General features: G+C 40.6%; 1 protein-coding gene across 1 annotated transcript in view; it reads right to left on the bottom strand.

The window, feature by feature from the left end:
• Nucleotides 1-219: 219 nt before the first annotated feature.
• The window catches only part of PON3 (paraoxonase 3), a 29,397-nt gene continuing 5,938 nt past the window's right edge, over nucleotides 220-23,678 (bottom strand). The window contains exons 3-9 of the mRNA XM_020882680.2: nucleotides 21,500-21,555; nucleotides 13,267-13,432; nucleotides 8,784-8,910; nucleotides 4,685-4,882; nucleotides 3,124-3,205; nucleotides 2,756-2,884; nucleotides 220-474 (exon numbers count right to left, since the gene is read on the bottom strand). Coding sequence (XP_020738339.2) covers nucleotides 316-474; nucleotides 2,756-2,884; nucleotides 3,124-3,205; nucleotides 4,685-4,882; nucleotides 8,784-8,910; nucleotides 13,267-13,432; nucleotides 21,500-21,555 — 917 coding nt within the window. The 3' untranslated portion in view covers nucleotides 220-315. The remainder of the gene's footprint in view (nucleotides 475-2,755; nucleotides 2,885-3,123; nucleotides 3,206-4,684; nucleotides 4,883-8,783; nucleotides 8,911-13,266; nucleotides 13,433-21,499; nucleotides 21,556-23,678) is intronic.

Below are 23,678 nucleotides of genomic sequence, written 5' to 3'. Positions count from 1 at the left end.
GCAGCATATGAGGTAATTTTGCCACACAGCTACCAAGTGAGCTGGACGCCTCACTCATCACAGCTCACATGTCTTATTGTAGAAAGAATAATGGGAATAGTAGGTTAAAGAATTGAGAGGTTTGGCTTCTTGTCAGACTGTCGCTAACTTAACTTGCAATTAGGGGAATATTATGTAATCTCTCTGCTTTATGTCTGTGCATAAGAAAACTGGACACACTTTTATTGGTGTTTGTCATTTACTTCGAGTTCCACTAATCATATAATTAGGGGTTTACTTTTACCAAACGTGTAGACTTTTGGGGATGTCTGGAGTCTAGAGCTCACAGTACAGGGCTTTGTGAAATACAGTGCCTATGAGAAGCTTCCCCCCGTACGTAGAGGCCACAGAGCTACCCTGAAGTACGGAGCCATTGTTGGCGTACATGGTGCTTATCACGGGCTTCTCAGACAAAGCATTCCGGATGCGAAGTACCTGTCAAGAAAGGACGTTCATTAGTAGATATAAGAACAAACAGCTGTCAGAGACATTTTCCTTCCCAAACACTCCAGGACTTGTACAATTCTCAGAAATCAGTAAGTTAAAATCTGTGCATCTTCAGCCTTTTTTTTCTTATTCTGATGAAATTATTAATGTTTCTAATCAAGTGGGCTAGTAATCTCACATCAGCCAAATTCTTTAACAGATGGTTTTCACAGTTTTGATAGTTCAGGCATCTCTATAGAGACAGGTAAGAACCATGAATGCTCTTATCTAATTGAGTGTGCAGTCTTCCTTCTGTAGAAAGGGTCTTGCCTTTCACTGGGCATACAGCATGGGGAGGTAAACGTGGAGCAAAATAATGAAGTGACAGCGAGTTAGCCAGCCAAACCAAGCCAGAACCAGTGGATGGTAGTTTTCACAGCTGCAGCCCCCACTTAGGGAAGCAAGCGCAAAGAATGCATATTCTGGAATTCAGTCTGACACAACTGCCTAGTCCTATTTTTAAAACAGAGTTTAGTAGAGTTTTTTGGTTTTTTTTTCTAAGTTCCTATCTTAAGGAAGATCCTACAACTTTATCTCAGGTTTGTTACATGGAAATACTCAAGATGGAACTCATGTTGTAAACATTAGCCTCAACCAAAAATAAAGGGTGTCAGAGATTGTGAAGAAAGAAGTCTTACCTAAAATAAACAAATGATTAAACTTGAAAATGGAGACATGAAAAAGAGTCTAAGAAATTTTCAAATCATTCTATGGATCATATTTTCTTTTGTTCTTTTAAAGCAGACATTATTGTTGGACATTTGTAAAAAAGCTATATGTATCACTTTGTGAGGCACACATCTGAGGCTAGGGTAGCTTGCTAGCTCAGGGTCAGATTCTTTAGGCTCTAGTCTCAGACTGTACTTTTTATATTTTTTGATGTTTTGGGCTTTTTTTTTTTCTGGTTGTTATGTTTTTTGTCAAGAAGCTGTGACTAGGGAATTCCTCGGAGGTCCAGTGGTTAGGACTTCACAATTTCACCACCGAGGGCATAGGTTCAGTCTCTGGTCTGAGAACTAAGATCCCACAAGCTATGCGGTGTGACCAAAAAATAAAAAATAAAAGTTGTGACTAATTTGTTAATAGAAGAAAAAAAGGTTTTAAGTTTTTATTTATTTATTTTCACTGTACTGCACAGCATGTGGGATCTTTGTTCATCAACCAGGGATCAAATGTGAGCCCCTGCATTGGAAGCACAGAATCTTAACCAGTGGATTGCCAGGAAATCTCAAGAAACAAATTAAAAAAAAAAAAAAACTAAACTGAAGAATAGCGATTTTGGAAGCAGTATATTCTTTACCCACTGGACCAATTACCAGGGTGGTGTTTGAGGCTCAATTTCCCAACACCCCAAACCTAGATTCAAACATCATATCTTTGTTAGAATCTTACCTTCTCGGTGAGGTCTGTCTCGGTCTCTGTATTTATTAAGACCTGCTGTCTCTCTGTTCACAGCAGGCCTGATCCCTTTTACTGTTATGCTTTTTCTTCCATAGGACTTTGCAATTTCAAACTTACTATTAATATATAATTTCCTTATTTCTTATGCTTACTGTTCATTGAGTGTCTCCCTCCCTAACAGCAGGGATCTTGGTATGCTTTATTTTCTGATATATATTCTAAGAGAACAAAGTCTAGTGCATTATAAGTGCTCAATAAATTTTTGAGAATAAATCTCTCATAGTATGTGTGCCAAGAATTTATATCTATATTTAAACTCACTAGAGATTTTTTTTATTCTTAAGCATAATGCTGTAGAAATCGCAGTACTTTATGCTGTTGTTTTTAATGCCATATAAAATTCAATGGTGTATGATATTATTTTAGAAGAGATTTAAAATAACATCTTTAAAATGAGACATTCTTCAGCACTCTCATATATAATGGAACTGTTGGCAAAATCTAATTTTGTTTTGAGATTACAGTCATTTAAACCAGGGTTCCCCAGTCCCCTGGGCCATGGACTGGTATCCATGTTTTCCAATAACAAGTATAGCCTTTGCATGGATGGGATATGTTGTTTAGCACTGATGGTTAGCTGGTACCAGGTGACTAGAAAGGGTTAATGGGCTGTATCTCCCCATCCTGTCCCAAATCTTACTCTTTCCATATGCAGAATTTGTTCAGCTCTGGAACATCACATATGACCTGCTAAATTCTCCAAGTCACCTCCACACATTATTTGTTCTTGCAGCTTTCCCCTGCAGTTCAGGTAAGTCTAAGAACTTACTTCTGACCCTGGAGGATCCTCGGTGTTATACATCAGCAGCTTGATAGCATTAGGATGGCATCCTGCCAAAATATCTCCCGTGTCAGGATCAGCAGTTAAGTTATCCACTAAGGTGTCCAACTGGATTACCTTCCAACAAAGAGGAAGCAGTGAAACATTGTTCTGACTTTCATCCCTCCCGCCTCCCTCCTACCAGCTCCTTCTGGCTCCCCAAATTGATATTTTTGCTACTGAATTTTCTAAGCGCAAACATAATATCACCATCGTTCTTCTAAAATAGTCTCATTTCCTTCATTCAAGAAGTACATTCCCAGGTCAAGCTTGGAAGCTAATGGAACATGTTGTGTGGGAAACCAGGGTACTGTTACCTTGAGTTCAGTTAAATCCCAGTTGTCTTGTATTTTCATAACATGAATGTTCTTATCCGATACATCGGCTACATAGATATACCTTTGAAGTAAACAACATTTACATTTAAGCAAGTAATTATGAAAGATGACACTCTTATTTTGGAAAAGAGGTATGCAAATTCACAATAACTCAACGTGCCCATGTAATACCTTGCTAAACCACAGTGAAAGATAATGGAGTAGTATGTTTAATGTTTTGAAGTACTTTAATAAGCTTTGAATATGAAATGTGACCAAAAGCAATGGAATTGGTGTTTCCAAATGCCATACAGGCTCAGTCTCATTAGTTAAAAGAGTCACAGTTTATTCTTTAAATTGAATGGAGGTAAGTGGATCTCTTATAAGGCCAATAGATTCTATACTTCTAGTGCTTGAAACTAGTGCTTGAAAAGATGTAGCAGATGATCATGAAACTCAATCACAATCATTTTTAAAAAGAGGAGGAATACTTAGAGTTGTTTTCCACAGGGATCATCTCTACTTACTGTCTTACCATTACATTTAATTTTCATGGTACTCTTCTTTTTAAATAACCTTCCATTTTAAAACACTTTAAAAGAATGTCTCTCATAAAATTTTATACTGCATAAAATAGCATTTTCTCATAGAAAAATCTGCTGTAGTATAAAAGGAAGTCTGCCACTTATACAATCACAATACCCAGTCTAAGTTGGACCTCCCTATCTAGAATGAACTTTTGGGTAACTGAACTTAGTATAAGTGGTTAAAGTCCTTCTGACCTCATAAAGAATAGAAGTACTATGCATTTATTCTTTTTAGTCACACAGGAATTTGGAGCAAACTATGCCTGCCCGCCTATGTCCCTGCCCAGGCTATTTTTGCTACCACCTGTCCTGGGTGTCCAGGAGTCCACCAGTACCCAGACCAGGGGGCAGGGCAGAGTAGTCCTAGGTACTGCCCTAACATGGGGCAGGCTGGGGGTGCCTCCCATCCCAGCCAGCCTCCTGTCTCACCTAGCCTTCCATGGCCAGAAAGACGGGGCCCTTGAAATTTAAGAAATTAACATAATAATATTAACAATGATGAAAAGAATGCTGGGCCACAGAGACTTTTTCTCTCCTGGAGCCCAAGACCTACCTGGCCCTGTGGCCATGCTGGATACCCACCTCGGGACCAGGCATCTGTCACCCCACAACTCATGGCCCCAGACCTCTGTAATTTTATATCGAATTTGAGCTGAAGCTTCATATATTTAATTCATTTTGTTAAACAAGAAAACATATATCCCTTTTTCTCTTAAAAAAAAAAAAAAGAATTTGAAACAAGGACCTCATATCCATTGGTCCAAATCCTTCATTTCATTGAGGGAGCCTTATGTGCACAAGGGCAATGACATTAAGGGTGGCTTAAGATCACACATTGAGTGTGAACCCTTGCCACACTGGATCCCTGCACACATCTGTTGAGTACTTAAGCCTCAAGATGTAACCACTTCTTCAGGGATGGAGTCCACAAGAACATCAAGGGTAAAGGGTTGAAAATTCAAAAAAGAGCTTACTTCTTGTCTAGTGAGATTGTAATTCCATTGGCAGAACTAAATCCGCTGGCCACCACTTTAACCTCTCTTGGGCTGTAGAAAAGCACATGAGTCCAGCGAAGATCCATGACAAACTCGAATAGTGCCAAGAAGTTGGTAAAATAGTGGTCTCTGGTGGCATAGAACTGTTCTGGTCCAAGAACCACAATATCATTCACACTAAAATGAAAAAAAGAGAGAGACAGAGAGGGGGAAAACAAACAAACCATGGACTAGTTAAAAATCATGAAATCTCAAAGACCAATAAATTGACCAGCTTGAAGAATTATACAAGAACTAGTCTGGATTAAAGAATTCCACAAAGAGTACATGGCTTTTCATTGCCCTGATGGGTTTTCTTTTAGCCACTTGTTATTTGCTCACTCTTCCCTTCCATAGAAGTCAGCAGAAATAAATAAGTGTACAGATAAATCCCAAATCTAAATCTGTTAACTTGTGAATGTTAATAGTAGTTATCTGTGGTGGTCATAGTGCAATTCACCAGTAGTTCTGGTTCTCTTCTTTCTTGAATTAGGCTTCTCCGTGCCCTTGGAGTTAGGCACAGCTGTGTGACTTGCTCTGGCCAAAAAATGAAATGATATATTAGCTTTCGAGATGGGAGGGTGAGAGCCAGAATGCTTCCCTCACTCTCCCACAGTAACCAGCAATTTTTCTGCTAAAGTGTGGTCCTCTCTTAGGGTACTACATGAGGACACCATACAGCTGACTTCCCCAGTCTACAGTGGACATATAGCATGAGTGAGAAAACAAAACAACTTCATGGGTTTGAGCTGTGAAAGAGTTAGGGTTTTTCTTTTCTGTTATTGCACCAAGACCCAGATCAGCCTGACCTTTATATTTTCTCTGCATAGGTGGGATTATGAGTGTTATTTGTTTCTTATTTATGTTCTTCAGTACCATTACAAAATTTAAATGAAGCAAGTCTTATTCTTACAACGAATGCCAATAAAAACAAAGTCAGTTCCATTTTGGAAAAGAAAAAAAGAGATGACTTAAAAAAATGCAAGAAAAAAATTGAACTTTGTGTGTGTGTGTGAAGCTCCTTTATGCAGTAACTTTGTAAAATACACAATATTGTCAATAAGTTTAATGTGCCACCCTTTCTAGTGATATACATGAATTTTAAAATTTTTATTTTATACTTTTTAATATTTTTTTATACTTTTTTATATTTTATACTTTAAATTTTTATTTTATTTTATAACTGAGTATACTCAGTTAACAATGATGTTAGTTGCAGGTGTATAACAAAGTGATTCAGTTACACCCATACAAGTTTAGACTTAATTTAGGAAAGAAAACTTTGGATGAATCAGGAGATACTTTGAGGTTTTGGTGTATAATGATTTTCCCAAGTTTGTTGGGCTTTAGGTCTCAGTTTACACAATCCTTCTTCCAAGAGGTATTGTCCAACACCATAGATTAAGTTAAACTCCCTCATAATATGTCCTGTAGCACTTTGTTCCACATCTTGAAATGCTTTGTCATTGTGTTTATCAGGGCACCCCTCAAAGTCCTCAAAGCCCACCTGCTCTGTTCCAGCTGGCACTGTCTCACCCAGCTCTGCATAGGACCTGACAGAATTCCACAGTGCACCCTTCTAGTGCCTTGCCCATGTCTGTTATGGGCCTTTTACTCCTACTTCCAGGCTTCCAGATTGATATGAAAGCACAGGATATCACCAGATTTGCCTTGCACATGCATAAGGAGCTATGTGCAGGAATTAATACCCCTTGAAGTAAACCTTTGACTACTAAAAGATGGGGCTGGTGGATAAATTCCTCTTCCTCTCTTATCTTGACTGGACTGTCTTGAAATGATGCTTATGTTGCTTATTGAAGGGCAATCCCATGATTTTAAGTAGTCAGTTACACTTAGCTGTACACTTATTGTCTGACTTGACAAATATATTTACTATAGACTCTCCTGTATCAGTACAGTTCAGTTTAGTTGCTCAGTCATGTCCAACTCTTTGCAACCCCATGGACTGCAGCATGCCAGGCCTCCCTGTCCTTCACCAATTCCCAGAGTTTACTCAAACTCATGTCCATTGAGTCGGTGATGTCATCCAGCCATCTCATCCTCTCTCGTCCCCTTCTCCTCCCGCCTTCAATCTTTCCCAGCATCAGGGTCTTTTCCAGTGAGTCAGTTCTTCGCATCAGGTGGCCAAAGTATTGGAGTTTCAGCTTCAGCATCAGTCCTTCCAATGAACACCCAGGACTGATTTTTAGGATGGACTGGTTGGATCTCCTTGCAGTCCAAGGGACTCTCAAGAGTCTTCTCCAACACCACAATTCAAAAGCATCAATTCTTCAGTGTTCAGCTTTCTTTATAGTCCAACTCTCACATCCCTAAATGACAACTGGAGAAACCATAGCTTTGACTAGATGGACCTTTGTTGGCAAACTAATGTCTCTGCTTTTTAATATGCTGTCTAGGTTAGTCATATCTTTTCTTCCAAGGAGTAAGCATCTTTTAATTTCATGGCTGCAGTCACCATCTGCAGTGATACTGGAGCCCAGAAAAATAAAGTCTGTCACTGTTTCCATTGTTTCCCTATCTGTTTGCCATGAAGTGATGGGACAAGATGCCATGATCTTAGTTTTCTGAATGTTGAGTTTTAAGCCAACTTTTTCACTGTCCTCTTTCACTTTCATCAAGAGGCACAGATTTGTTGTCTCATTTGCTGTCTGTCTTCTTATAAGGACATCCTTCATATTGGATTAAAGGTGGGCTGTAATACAGCCTCATCTTAACTAATTACATCTACAAACATCCTGTTTCCAAATAAGGTCATGTTTTGATGTATGGGAGGGGGGTTAAAATTTCACTTTTATATTTCTGAAGGGACACAGTTCAACCTATGACACTCCCCTCCCCCTGCCTCAGGTTGGCCTCTGACTTTTGCATCCTGGGCTGGTCCTCCCTAATAAAGGACTTGTGTCTCGAGTTTTCCTTCAGGCTATGCTGAGGAGCTTCCCATGAGGTGACCAGGTAGGTCATCGGGCCTGTGAGAGAACCCCCGTTTTGCTGAAGAACACTGAAGCACAAGTTAAGAGGTGGGTCCACAGTTTCTCATTTGCCGTGTGGCAGTCCTAGTCCCCACCATGCCTCAGAACCCAGCACGACGCATCATGGGAAAAGTCAACAACCTTACGTTCTCTTACGTCCGCCCCTCTGCTTTTGTTATCCCCTAATTCTGTTTGGAGAAATTAAAATACGTCATTGAGAAAGAGAGCAAAGGAGAAAAGATGAGCTTGGTTCCTTTGCTTTCCCTACTCTTCTACCTGATGCGAAGATGAACCTCTACTGTTTTGGAACCAGTCTCAGTGCTGAGTCTGTTTTATAAGAGATTCTTCATAGTTCATTACAGGCTCGGAACAGGCAACCTAGCCCATAAAAACACTTAGAATTCTTGAATAAGAGCCCAGCTTTGAGTTCAGAGGCATCAAGGTTTACACCTAGTTCAGCCACTTACAAGTTACGTAACTTGGCCCCAAACTGCTCTAAGTCTGTTTACTGCTGCCTGTCACTAAAGGCAGTTGTGAGAAGGGGTGGATCAGGTTCCCCTTTCGGCAGAAAGCCTGGCACACAGTCAACACTTGATAAGTGTGAATTTGTATATGTGCCTACAGGCCTTTTTCTCCCCCCTTCAAATTCTACTTTAAAACTTTGATTGAACAAAGGAATGGTCCTTCTGGAGGCTGGTTATAACACCCAGTGGGTGTGGCTTTGAGATTACCACCTACTAGGACAACTAGAGGGTGTGGGTGTTTAAAGAGCCCAATAGCAGGTACTGCGCTGTTGTGTTACCAGGATGGAATTAGAGCTTGGGAATCTAACTGAGCACCTTTATAGGATTAAAATGCTTTCCAGAAGTTGCAGATATTCAATACCAAACACAGCAATTTCTAGGGAGGTGCTGGGCAGTGTCACCATGGGAACCTTTAGAAAGCTTTAGGGAAAAAAGCTTCAAAACAAAAGTTTAAGACAGCCTGCTGAACTAAGAAAGCATACAGCAGAGGTGCAAAATAAATAGAAGTGCAAAATAATCACATACCTTTTGAGAAGTTTGTGTTTTATAGTTTTCAGGTATACCAAAGAACGTTGTTGTTCCTCAAATTTAAATATCTCCACGGTGGAGTCCATGTGGGGATGGTTCACAACATAAAGATACACAGATTGGTCTAAATTGGAGAAAAGGCATAATTTCCAAGAAGCTGGCTTCTATTTCAACTATTTTAGACATAGTATAGAACTTGATTATGTCCAGGGATCTTCCTTACACATCTTGTATCTGATCCCCACAACCCATCTGATGTAAGTCAAACAAATGCCAGAATCCCATTTTATTGAAAAAACTGACACTCAGAAGGTTAATGATTTATGAGCAATTTTACCACCACACAGTGGCAAAGCCAAGCCCAGATATTTCTGCAATGCTCCCTTCAGCCTCACCTGCACACCCTCTCTAACAGGAAGATGCAGAACTACCATGGTGATTAAACATAGATGTGGTTTCCCAAGGTGGTCTTTCAGCAAACAGAAGCGGGTACAAGCAAGTGAAGCTTTCCCAAGTTCTTTTTTGTGAGAACTGCCTACATTGCAACACACGTTCAGGAAGTGTCAGGCCTGCGTACGCGTATTAGAGTAAACACCTCCCAGTTACAGAATGAGCTCCTAACACAAGTCACCCTACCTGAGATTGCAGAAACGGTGTTTATTTGTGAACCCAATGGATGTGAATTGTAAATAGGAATGTAGGAGAAGATAATTAATTGTGAAGTCACTAAGTCGTGTCCGACTCTTTGTGACCCCATGGGCTATAGCCTACCAGGCTCCTCCATCTATGGGATTTTCCAGGCAAGAATACTGGAGTGGGTTGCTATTTCCTTCTCCAGGAGATCTTCCCAACCCAGGGACTGAGCCCAGATCTCCCACATTGTAGGCAGACGCTTTACCCTCTGAGCCACCAGGGAAGTTAGTAGGAGAAGATAGATTAGCCAATTCTAGGTTCTAACTAGCCTCAGGAATTTTCACCTGTCTGTTCTCATACTGCAATATGAGCTGCTGTGATGTGAACCAGATTAGGGGCAGCACTCTGGCTTATCAGAGTAGTCTTTTCTAACTTACCAGGAGCTCTAAATCAGATGAGCTCCAGAGTTTGAAAAAGCCTGGGCCCGTGCTTCCACTCCAGACTGGATCTGCTTTCATCTCCTCAGTTCCCTTCTTGGGGTTTCCAATTATGCAGTAGAGCAAGCTGGAAGCTGGAGCCCTGAGATGTGGGGCTTATCCTCAGGGCCCCTGAAACACACAGGCATTTTTATCTGATTTAAGGAAAAGTGCTCCCTCACAGAAGAACCTTTCTTTTGGTCTGACCCAACTCTATTCCAGGGACTCGACAGACAGAACATGAATAGGATTTAGTCCCCACGTAGCCCTTCAACAAGACACTCTTGCTGGTCACAGCATGAAAAATATATGTGCTGCCCTGGCTTTACCCCCTTCTTAAGACCTTTCTTCATTTAAGAGAAGTCTGGTGAGAAGACTTTTGTTCTCTATCTTCTCATTCATGCCAATTTATGTATAATGTTTTGGCCTTGTGAATTAAATACATAATTAAGGGAGGTCACTAACAAATGAAATAAGATGTTTATAATAATACACTCAATTTCTGAAAACCTGCTTATATGCCTGAGGATTAATCAGTAAATGGTCCTATCTTTAAAAAGAAAAAACAACTGTCTCTTCTGAGAGTGATGGTGAGTTTTCAGAAGGGAGTGACATGACTACATTTGCACAGAAAATAACTACTTGCTTATAAAAATGATTTGAAGTGATACAAGAGGGCAGGTGCCATCAGGGGCCACTATAGAATCTAGGAAAGACATGCTAGGGACCAGGACTGGGATGGTGCAGTGAGGATAGGGAGAGGTAAGAGGCTTGGAGAGTTCTGTGAGGGGTGAATTGGACAGAACATTGTAACTAGTCGACTGAATAAGGCAGGGAGAGGGGAAGAGTCAAGGTTGGGCCCAGTGTTTTGTTTTGAGGAATAAATTATATATGAAAGGACTTTATGAACTGAAGAACAATATAAAACTGTTAGGTACAATTATCTTTTAAAGAAGAGCTTGCTAAGCAAATACATGTCATATTATTACAGATTTCAGGGGAATATTTAACTTAGTAAAAGACCCTGATGCTCGGAAAGATTGAAGACAAGAGGAGATGGGGGCGACAGAGGATGAGATGGTTGGATGGCATCACTGACTCAATGGACATGAGTTTGAGCAAGCTTCGGGAGATGGTAAAGGACAGGGAAGCCTGGGGTGCTGCCGTCCATGGGGTCGCAAACAGTTAGACAGGACTAAGTGACTGAACAACAGAAAAGCTTTGAGCTATTTAAAAGTTACCCATTTATTTAAAAATTAGCAAGTCTCTGTTGGTTCAGATGAAAGGGATGAAACATCGACTGGATAAGTCGACTGGGATAATTATTAATAATTTTTTGTTCATTGAAATAACTCTAGCAAATTTATATTTAACAATGCATTGTAACTCCAGTATGTATTTGGAAGAATTAAAACACCATTCATTGAAAAATTTTGATTTGCAACACTTCCATTTCTCCTCCTTTTCATGTCATTACTACTAGAGAGGTTTCATTCTTCTTATATTTTACATGATCCATAGACCCACAAATATTTACAAATTGTTAGTCTGGAGTTATACACTATAAAGAAAAATAATATTTTAAAGCGTATGTAATACAGTGTATTCATAACTATGCTCTGTTTTCTGTGACAGCTTTTTTGAGATATAACTCACTTGTCTTTAAACTCACACTTTGAAAATGTACAGTTTAGTGTTTTTACTGTATTCACAGAGTTGTCCGGCCAGAGCCACTATCTAGTTCCAGAATATTTTCATCACCCCCCACAGAAACCCCATATCCACTGGCTGTCACCCCCCATTCCCCACTGTCCTGAGTCCCTGCCAACCATGAATCTACTTTTTGTCTCTATAAATGTACCTGTTCTGGACATTTAATATAAATGGAATCAAACAGAACGTGGCACTTAGTGACTGAATTCTTTCACTTAGGGTAATGGTTACAGGGTTCATCAGTACTCCATTTATTTTTATTGCCAAATAATATTCCATTGTATAAACATACCACCTTTTGGTTATGCATTCATCATTTCATGGGAATTTGGATTATTTTCACCTTTCGCATGTTAGGAGTAATGCTGCTATGACAATGTGTGTGTAAGTTTTTGTATGAACCTATGTTTTCAGTTCTCTTGGGTATGTGCCAAGGACTAGTTTCTGCATCATGTGGCAATTCTAGATTTAACATTTTGGGCAACTGCTAAAATGATTTCACCCGTGATTGCACCCAATCCCACCAGCAAAGTGTGAGGATGTCAACTTCCTTACATCTTTGCCAATGCTTGTTATTGTCTGTCTTTTTTTATTGTAGCTGCTCTGTGGTTATAAAGTGGACTCATTATGGTTTTGATTTGCATTTCCCTAATAACTAAGGATACTGAGTATCTTTTCATATGTTTATTGACCATTTGTATATCTCTTTGGAAGGATCTGCTAAGATCTTTGTCTATTATTTAATCAGGTTATTTGTCTTTTTGGTTGACATGTAAAAACTATTCATATATTCTGGATATAAGCCTCATCAAATATCTGATTTGCAAATCTTTTCCTCTTACTCATTAGGTTGTTTTTCACTTTCTTGGTGGTGTTTTTTTCTTTATTTAGCTCATCTTAATAGAAGTGTATCACCTGGTAAACCACTTTGGTATTTTATTATTTTTTAATAAACTTTTTGTTTTATCTTAAAGCATAGCCAATTAACAATGTTGTAATAGTTTCAAGTGAACAGCAAATGGACTCAGCCACACACATACATGTATCCATTATCCACCAAACTCCATCCCATCCAGGCTGCCATACAACCTTGAGCAGAGTTACCTGTGGTATATTGGTTGCATCTTTTGAAGATTAATTTTGATCATGTCTAATTCGTCCATTGTTTTCTTTTATGTTGTTTTATAATGTCACATTTTCACTTTCACTTTTCACTTTCATACATTGGAGCAGGAAATGGGAACCCACTGCAGTGTTCTTGCCCGGAGAATCCCAGGGATGGGGGAGCCTGGTGGGCTGCCGTCTCTGGGGTTGCACAGAGTCGGACATGACTGACGTGACTTAGCAGCAGCATAATGTCACATGATTATTTTCAAAGGGCCTTTAGTTTATATGTTAGATTTCTGAGAACAACATTCAGACTGGTTTTGATGGTGAGATGAAAAGGGAATAAGAGAAAGAGGGTGTGACCACAATCTAGTCTTCCCCTCTTTTATGCAATTAAAAAAATGTTCTGATATACATTTATTATCTCACAAATATATACCTTTATGGTAAAATAGCATCTTCCCTCCTTTGACATACATGCTGGGTAGTTTGAGGATGAGTGGTTTGTATTTCCCTCATTTCCCCCTTATTCTTCAGCATTCAGGCTTTACCTTTGTCAATGAAAGTACTCATTCCATGTGGATTAAAGGATGCTTTATCAAAACCACCACTGATGTTTAATTCCTGGACCCTTGGGTTTTGCTCATTTAAATCCATCAAGAATATTCGTCCTGGCTCATCTGGTGCAAGGTCTGGCATGCCTGAATATTTTAATCCCTTTTAGAAACAGAGAAACAAAAATGTTCAAAGCTCTAAATTTCTTTTATAGATTTCTGGGATTTTTTTATACTGTCTGGTGTTGCCATTATCTGATCTGAAGGATTACCAGTGTCATCTAAGCTGTTGGGAATGGGAATATGGGAAGAACCTATTTTCAGTTTTTAATATACAGAGAGGAGGTTAAGCCAAAGAGCATAATACAAGAGACTAAGCTGAATTACTTTACAATTACTTTTACAATTACAGTTAGTTTACAATTACTCAATTGTTTGAGTCCCTTGGCCTGCCTAAGCTACAGGTTACTCATTTATAAAATGTGGAAGTTAAAATACTTAATTACTAAGGCTCTTTCTAGTCCTAGGGTGTATGGTTTCATTACACTGCTCCCACCCTCGGTTCAGTTCAGTTCAGTCGCTCAGTCATGTCCTACTGGGCAACCCCATGAACTGCAGCATGCCAGGCCTCCCTGTCCATCACCAACTCCCAGAGTCCACCCAAACCCATGTCCATTGAGTCAGTGATGCCATCCAACCATCTTATCCTCTGTCATCCCCTTCTTCTCCTGCCCTCAGTCTTTCCCAGCATCAGGGCCTTTTCTGTTTGTCATTACATAATATAACAATGTAGGGTGGGAGCATTGTTACACCCTACATTGTTATATTATGTAATGACGAAGAGTAGGATCAGCTAAAAACTAGTAAGAGAACCAGTTTCATTGAGTTGACTATTTCTGACCTGTTTGGTTCCTACAGATTAGTCCAAAGATTTGAATGTGAATCCTTTTCTCCAAATATTGTAAAACGTTCATTCCAGTAACTTGTACAGTGGCTGTTTCTACTGGAAGGACAAGGTGTTTATCACCCAATAATAGGTGTCCTGAATGTATTGGACCTTTCCTGCATCCCAGGTCACAGTGTCAAAACTTAGGATTGGTTTATTCTATACTAATTATAAAACTCAGCCTACTTCCTCCTGTATCCTTCCTCTATCACTCTGATGTATGTAAACATCAACAACCTTGTATATTTTCTTGTACACTCATGTCTACTTATACCCAGTTTAAATTCTTTCCTTCTCTTTCTTTCTACTCTTAACTTCTCCCTTGCACTCTCTCTCCCCTTCCTCCCTCCCTCTCTTACACACACACACACACACACTCTCTCTCTCTCTCTCTTACTCATACTATTCTTGGCCCTTCCATTGCCCCACCCCCTGACCTCTAGGAGAGTAGGTCTTCAGTTCCAAATTTGTTGTTGTTGAGTCATTCAGTTGTGTCCGACTCTTTGTGACCCCATGGACTGCAGCAAATAACTCTGCCTGTATATCTTCAAACTTTTCTTAGAATAGTCCTTCTATGCTTAAATCTTACGGGAACCTGGCTTTCCTCAGATAATAACAGCCACTGAAGCCCATCGGTGGAAGGGCTATTCCCTCTATCATTCGTCCATCTTAAGTCACCACACGTAGAGGACAGATCAGTATGCCCCTGTTGTTGTTGTTTAGTTGTTAAGTCGTGTCCGACTCTTTGCAACCTCATGGACTGCAGCAGGCCAGGCTTCCCTGTCCTTTGCCATCTCCAGGACTTTGCTCAAACTCATGTTCATTGAGTCGATGATGTCATATAACTGTCTCACCTTCTGTCATGCCCTTCTCCTGCCCTTAATCTTTCCCAGCATCAGGGTCTTTTCCACTGATTCAGCTCTTCTCAGCAGGTGGCCAAAGTATTGGAGCTTCAGCTCAGCATCAGTTCTTTCAATGAATATTCAGGGTTGATTTCCTTTAGGATGGACTGGTTGGATCTCCTTGCAGTCCAAGGGACTCTCAAGAGTCTTCTCTACCACCACAGTTTATTTTTATTTTTTTTTCCATTTATTTTTATTAGTTGGAGGCTAATTACTTTACATCATTGCAGTGGTTTTTGTCATACATTGAAATGAATTAGCCATGGATTTACATGTATTCCCCATCCCGGTCCCCCCTCCCACCTCCCTCTCCACCCGATCCCTCTGGGTCTTCCCAGTGCACCAGGCCCGAGCACTTGTCTCATGCATCCAGCCTGGGCTGGTGATCTGTTTCACCCTAGATAATATACATGTTTCGATGCTGTTCTCTTGAAACATCCCACCCTTGCCTTCTCCCAGAGTCCACAAGTCTGTTCTATACATCTGAGTCTCTTTTTCTGTTTTGCATATAGGGTTATCGTTACCATCTTTCTAAATTCCATATATGTGTTAGTATACTGTAATGGTCTTTATCTTTCTGGCTTACTTCGCTCTGTATAATGGGCTCCAGTTTCATCCATCTCATTAGAACTGATTCAAATGAATTCTTTTTAATGGCTGAGGAATATTCCATGGTGTATATGTACCACAGCTTCCTCATCCATTCGTCTGCTGATGGGCATCTAGGTTGCTTCCATGTCCTGGCTATTATAAACAGTGCTGCAATGAACATTGGTGTGCACGTGTCTCTTTCAGATCTGGTTTCCTCAGTGTGTATGCCCAGAAGTGGGATTGCTGGGTCATATGGCAGTTCTATTTCCAGCTTTTTAAGAAATCTCCACACTGTTTTCCATAGTGGCTGTACTAATTTGCATTCCCACCAACAGTGTAAGAGGGTTCCCTTTTCTCCACACCCTCTCCAGCATTTATTGCTTGTAGACTTTTGGATAGCAGCCATCCTGACTGGCGTATAATGGTACCTCATTGTGGTTTTGATTTGCATTTCTCTGATAATGAGTGATGTTGAGCATCTTTTCATGTGTTTGTTAGCCATCTGTATGACTTCCTTGGAGAAATGTCTGTTTAGTTCTTTGGCCCATTTTTCGATTGGGTCATTTATTTTTCTGGAGTTGAGCTTGAGGAGTTGCTTGTATATTTTTGAGATTAATCCTTTGTCTGTTGCTTCGTTTGCTATTATTTTCTCCCAATCTGAGGGCTGTCTTTTCACCTTGCTTATAGTTTCCTTTGTTGTGCAAAAGCTTTTAAGTTTCATTAGGTCCCATTTGTTTATTTTTGCTTTTATTTCTAAAGTTCTGGGATGTGGGTCATAGAGGATCCTGATGTGATTTATGTCAGAGAGTGTTTTGCCTATGTTCTCCTCTAGGAGTTTTATAGTTTCTGGTCTTACATTTAGATCTTTAATCCATTTTGAGTTTATTTTTGTGTATGGTGTTAGAAAGTGTTCTAGTTTCATTCTTTTACAGGTTGTTGACCAGTTTTCCCAGCACCACGTGTTAAAGAGGTTGTCTTTTTTCCATTGTATATCCTTGCCTCCTTTGTCGAAGATAAGGTGACCATAGGTTCGTGGATTTATCTCTGGGCTTTCTGTTCTGTTCCATTGATCTATATTTCTGTCTTTGTGCCAGTACCATACTGTCTTGATGACTGTGGCTTTGTAGTATAGTCTGAAGTCAGGCAGATTGATTCCTCCAGTTCCATTCTTCTTTCTCAGGATTACTTTGGCTATTCGAGGTTTTTTGTATTTCCATACAAATTGTGAAATTATTTGTTCTAGTTCTGTGAAAAATACCGTTGGTAGTTTGATAGGGATTGCATTGAATCTATAGATTGCTTTGGGTAGTATAGCCATTTTGACAATATTGATTGTTCCAATCCATGAACACGGTATATTTCTCCATCTGTTTGTGTCCTCTTTGATTTCTTTCATCAGTGTTATATAGTTTTCTATGTATAGGTCTTTTGTTTCTTTAGGTAGATATACTCCTAAGTATTTTATTCTTTTTGTTGCAATGGTGAATGGTATTGTTTCCTTAATTTCTCTTTCTGTTTTCTCATTGTTAGTGTATAGGAATGCAAGAGATTTCTGTGTGTTAATTTTATATCCTGCAACTTTACTGTATTCGTTGATTAGCTCTAGTAATTTTCTGGTAGAGTCTTTAGGGTTTTCTATGTAGAGGATCATGCCATCTGCAAACAGAGAGAGTTTCACTTCTTCTTTTTCCTATCTGGATTCCTTTTACTTCTTTTTCTGCCCTGATTGCTGTGGCCAACACTTCCAAAACTATGCTGAATAGTAGTTACCACCACAGTTTAAAAGCATCAATTCTTTGGTGCTCAGCCTTCTTTATGGTCCAACTCTCACATCCATACATGACTACTGGAAAAACCATAGCTTTTACTGTGCACACCTTTGTTGGCAAAGTGATGTCTCTGCTTTTTAATACATTGTCTATGTTTGTCATAGATTTTCTTCCAAAGAGCAAGTGTTTTTTAATGGCCCTGAGCTATGCACTTCTGCTTCCAGACCTCGAATCTTGCCATCATCAGTTAAGAGCCTTTCTTCTGAGGAAGACTCACTCTTTGCTCAGTGCTTCCTAATCAAGTTCTCTATCAAGTCTCTTTGCCCTGTTCTAGCTTTTATATAGGGCTCTTGCCTGGAAAATCCCATGGACGGAGGAGCCTGGTAGACTGCAGTCCATGGGTCGCTAAGAGTTGGACACCACTGAGGGAATTCACTTTCACTTTTCACTTTCATGCATTGGAGAAGGAAATGGCAACCCACTCCAGTGTTCTTGCCTGGAGAATCCCAGGGACGGGAGCCTGGTGGGCTGCTGTCTATGGGATTGCACAGAATCGGACACGACTAAAGTGACTTAGCAGCAGCAGCAGCAGTCTAAAATCAGGTTGAAAAACACTATGAAGTTATCATCTCAGCTTCAATCAGACATTTAATATTCTTTATCAATATTTGTGTTTATTTTAATATGTAAACTACGTGTATCTCTAAGTATCTATTCTGGATTTATTTCATTATCTTCCGTAGACCACACCATCTTTCTGTATTCTTAGTGGATGACTTTACCTCCTTTTTCACTGAAAAAAAATCCATGCCATTCAACATGAATTTCCTGATTCCCTCCTTTCTACCTCAGTTTATTCTTCAGTTTTATCAATTCTCATCCTTTCTCCCTCCTTTCTAAGGAAAGAATATCCTTCTGTTCTTAGTTAACTCTCTGTTCTCTAGGGCCTGTCTTTAGAATTCACCACTCATTCTTCACCAGTGTCCCCTTCTTTTACCTGAAAAATTGCTCATTGCTCTTTCCCTGAAACAAATATTTTCCAACTTTACTATTTCAAACAGGCATTTTTCTCACCTTCTTTCACTGTCAAATTTCTTAGAAACATCACTTGACCTTGGTGCCTTGGTTTGAATTGCTCCAACTCATATTCTACCAGTTTGTAGAAATACCTCTATAAAGGTCATATCAACGGCCTCCAAAATGTCCTATTTAATAATCCTTCTATATTTCCTTATCTGTATCTCTGTGGCATTTGACACTATGGTAGAAGTTTTATTTCTTATCAAAAAATCAAAAGTAGAATGCTTCTTTTCCTGCCCTTCCCTCCTCCTGTCCTCATCCATCCCTCCCTTCTCATTCTGCACTCTTCCCTTGCAGAGCTCATTCATAAGGTTTCAGGTATTTCTTCTATATCAGTAATTATCCGACATGCACAGTTCCCTGGAACCTCTCTATGGAGCCCTAGCTTGCATCCCAGGTTCTTCATAAAGGCAGCTCAAAATCAAATGATTAAAACCAAAATCGTCTCACCTCAAATCCTTGCTCTCATTTTATATCTACTCTCCGTTAAGGGAATCACTGTTTTCTCCAATATCAGGCCATACAATTGAGACTCCAAATCTATCCTTTCCTTCTTTCATAGTCAATTTGTCAGTAAGTCCTATGGCACATGTAATGGTGACATTGGGGGAAAGACATCAGAGACATCCAGTTCTTCCCATTTTCACTTGAGGTAGATCGTCTCTTTTCACATAAGGAAAATTAAGCCCAGAGAAGTGAAATGCCTAAGTCACTCAGATCATCAGTTGCACAGTGATGTACAACTTTCTGCCACACCATAATGAGAGGTTTGACAGTAGAGAATATTCTATTGCTCAAGAACGCTGCTCAGGGCAGAGCCCCACCGCAAGTCTGGTGGGAGCTGGGAGGAATGTAAGGCCACTGCCAGCTGGCAGAAGGATCAGGTGCTCTGGAAATGGAAATGATCTGACTGGGGAATAAGGGTGGGACATGGCAAACAAACATGGCCCACATTAAGTGTCACGACGAATGAACCTCTTTACACATGCTTGGTTTTCTGTTTAAAGCAGTTAGGTAAGAATCTTGGCAAATGATTGCAATTGTTTAGATACTGTTCACCCCTGAAAATGGCAAAAATCACCTGGTGTGCAGGCATCTTATTTCCACCCACAGACTCCAGGAACGTGTGGACAAGCACTGAACTCCTGCACGGCCCGCATTCACTAGGACATGTGTTCAGTAAGCAGTCAGGCGCCTGTGTACGCCAGATACTGTGTCAGGTGCGGCATGGCAGCAGACATGCCAAAGTCCTAGACTCGAAAGGACTGGCATCCAGGGAGGCCACGCCAAGCAGGCCCATCAGATATGGGGAGGCATCTAAGACCCTAACACAGAGAACCCGTGGGGTCACTGAAGAGCCGCCTTGCCCAGAAAAGAGAGTGTTAGGGATATTCCTGAGGAATTAAAGCTCCACTACAGTGAGCCCTCATAGGGAGCTAGGAGTTGGATGGCAACACATGTGAGGAAGGGAGTAATCTTGCTGGCAAAGAACAAGTCAAGTCCCAAGGTAAGGAAGCAAATAGCCTGCTTGGCACCTCTAAATAGACTAAAAATATCTATCACACGGAATTACTCCCTAAATCAGAAGCTTCCAAACATGTTCTAGGATGGCAGGAAAGGGCAGGAGGTAACCAAGAAGAACAAGGACTTGAATTTATTGCAGTACAGCAAGATTAAAAATAAGCAAAGAACATTATCCTTATCCTATAAGAATGAGTTGTTTGTTATTTTGCAGAAAGAGCTAATGTTTCTCATAGAATTATTTGTAATGAAAATCTCTACTTGTTGCATAACAAGAATTCAGTACACTTAGCGCTAGTAAAAATATTAATAGGAAAGAAACATACAGTAGGAACTACACATCTCCTAGCCATAAAATAATTATTTTTAACAGTCTGTTGGGCATCACGTTGAAAATCTAAATTGACAGTAGGTAATTTAAGTCAACAAAGAAAAAGCTTTTCTAGACAGCTGTAGTTTTTGGAGGAAAACTAAAGAAATAAAATCCTTCCCACCCACCTGCCCTAACATGCACCCCCACCAGGAGCAATCTGAAATGCGTATTGACTGCAGACCCTAACTGTACTGAGGAACTTGGGGAATGGGGCCATTAAGGAGTATTCTGTGCCCCTCCCCCTCACCGCTTTTGGCCAAAAAGACAGATTTTTTAAATGTGTTATTTGATAGTATTTTATTAGTATTTTATTGGCCCAAATGGAATATTAGAACATGCAATTCCAGCAATCAGAATTCACATTGGAAATGTAATTAATATCTACTTTTTTCAAAATCCTAAGTCCCACTCCAAATTGTAACTGATTTAACTAAGTATATGATAATTTTCAATATTTTTGCAATATAACATTTTAATTTGTTGAAGTTCAGTCCTTTGCATAGCTTCCTAATCATCCCAAACCTGTGAAGGTAGTACTGGAAATAAAATGCAGATTTTCCCCTACTCCTCTTTGAAAGAGGAACCCAAGATGGAAATGCTCAGGGTTATGAATTGAGTAACGTGGCTAACATTCACTCTGCAAACATTTACTGAGTTCCAAACTCAGGCAGCCATGATGAGATGAATACCGATTAGTAAGAAGATGACTTCCAGAAGCTGAGGCTCAGCCAGTAGGGCAATGGTGAGGATGGATAGCTGCAGAGCAAATCTGGAGCCTCGTCTAGGAAGTGAATGGAATTCAATATACACTTATCGGTACTCCCCTGGGTATATAACTGCCCACAGGGAGCTGCCCACCATGGGGTAGGCAAGCCTGGGCACGTCTGTCTTGCCTCAGTTAGCCTCTGGAATCCCATTTTGGTGCTTTTAGTTGACTAGTTTACACACAAGTGGGACACTTGTGTTGGCGACACTTGAGTTGGCAACACTAATGTTCTGTCCATATAGCTATTAACTTGCGCATCTGAGGAGCATGGGAAATACTCACATTGGAGATAAAAGCCAGCCCACTAGGAAGGATGTCAATATCTTCAGAGCCATTTTCTGTAAAAAAAAAAAAAAAAAAAAAAGCTGAGGATCAGAAAGATGCATGAATGGTGGCTTAAAAAGGAATTTCACACACAGAACATCCCTTTATTCTTGCCTGGAGAGCCCCTGGACAGAGGAGCCTGGCAGGCTGCAGTCCATGGGGTTGCAAAGAGTCAGAGACGACTGTGCACGCATGCCCTGCCCTCCGTGGAGTAAAATAGACTTGGGGAGAACCCAGCAAATTGAATAAAACAGTTTTAAAATGATATGAGTATGGGTGGGTTAGTTTTTAAAATACGTTTATTAATGTGTGTGTGTGTGTTTAATTGCTAGGCTTTCTGGTTCGGTTTTGGCTGTGCCGGGTCGTGGCTGCTGCGTGGGCTTTTCTCCAGTTGCGGTGAGTGGGGGCTGCTGTCCGGTTGCGGGGCGTGGACTCCTCCCTGCTGTGGCCTCTCTTCTGGCAGAGCGTGGGCTCTGGGGCACAGGCTCAGTGACTGTGGCGCACGCTCATGCTCTGCAGCATCCTATGAGATCTTCCCGGATCAGGATCGAACCCGTGTCTCCTGCATCGGCAGGCGGATTCTTTCCCACGGAGCCATCAGGGACCCCCCTGGGTGGGTTAGTTTGTGAACAGACCTTTTTCTATCTCTTTTTTAGTATAAATGCCACTTCTGGGCTTCCCTTTGCTCTGGTCCCCTTCTGCCCCTCTCCTGGATGGGAATACTCACCAGCCTTTACCCGCACTTGGCTCTTTCTCATGGCAGAGCACCCATTTACTCTAGTCCTGAGGCGTCGGCTTCCATCCACATACTCTTAACTCTCTAGTCTCTAAATCCCAAGGCTTTCTGCCAACTTCCAGACCTCTGTATTCACCTGTATATACATGTATAGTGAAAGTCACTCTGCTGTGACTGACTCTTTGCGACTCCATGGACCATATAGTCCATGGAATTCTCTAGGCCAGAATACTGGAGTGGGTAGCTGTTCCCTTCTCCAGAGGATCTTCCCAACCCAGGGATCAAACCAGGTCTCCCGTATATAGGACATTTCTGTCAGGCCTTTTCATTTCTCATATTCAACATGTATCAAAACTATCTGGAAATTTCCCTCTTAAATCTGCTCCATTTTGTATATTTCAATTTCAGTGGATGACATTTCCATCCCCCCAGTACCCAAAGTAGGAACCTTGGAGTTATTCTTGATGTCTTCCTTTCCCTTACTCTGTAAAACCATCTGATCACAGGTCTTTCAAGCTCTGGAACTCCCTCCTGGATTTCTGTAATAGCTTCCTAGTAGGTCCACTTTGCTCCCCTACAACCATTCTTTTTAAATCGCAAACTTGACCTTGTAATGCCCCTGCTTAAAACCTTCAAAAGGTCCCGTACGGCTGGCAGTAAAATTCTCAAACTCCTTGACCTAGACCCCCAATTCTCTACCTCTTGGCTCCGATCTCAATTCTCGTGGCTCCCACCCCTCACTCTGCGATACAGGTGTGCTGCAGCCCTTCTGTCAGCAGTTCCCGAGGTGTGCCAGGCTTGTTCACCTGCATACCTTAGCACATGCAGTTACCTGCTTCTTGGCAACACGTTTCCCACACCCACTCTCACCTCCACTTGGCTGAGTATCACAGGCCCTTAGAGATGACTTGGATGCTGTCCCCTCAGCCTTTTCAACCTCTCTTGGAGCCAACATCCAATTTGTATACTAATGGTCACCTGTCACTAATATGGTCACTACCTCCACCATGATATTTTCCACACTTGGGCTGCAACTTGCTTGGATCAAGGACCTGGTTTTATTCAGTACCGTATCCTTGTACCCAATATAACACCTGCCTTTTCACTATAAAAGCTTTCAGCAACAAGCTTGTTGATTGACTGAAAAGGAGAGACTGCTTTAGTTTTTTGAACTTTGTCTTGTTTGAGGTTACAATATTGACAGGTGAGTGTTAATTTCTGAATAGAAGATGTCCTGAGTTGTATAATCTCTGGTTTAGTCTTTTTATCTTCCAAACACCATTTCACACATCTCCCATGATAGCACTAACCTGCTTCAGTAATTCACCTGTAGCATGGGTGGGCATTTTCCAGAGATGCTATGCTGGTTTTTGTTTTTTTTTTTAACTTTGTCCACAGCAC

The sequence above is a fragment of the Odocoileus virginianus genome, chromosome 1 (assembly GCF_023699985.2).
Source record: "Odocoileus virginianus isolate 20LAN1187 ecotype Illinois chromosome 1, Ovbor_1.2, whole genome shotgun sequence".
NCBI classification, from domain to species: domain Eukaryota; kingdom Metazoa; phylum Chordata; class Mammalia; order Artiodactyla; family Cervidae; genus Odocoileus; species Odocoileus virginianus.
Note: the sequence above shows the minus strand (reverse complement) of the source record. Positions and strands in the feature narration are given on the sequence as shown.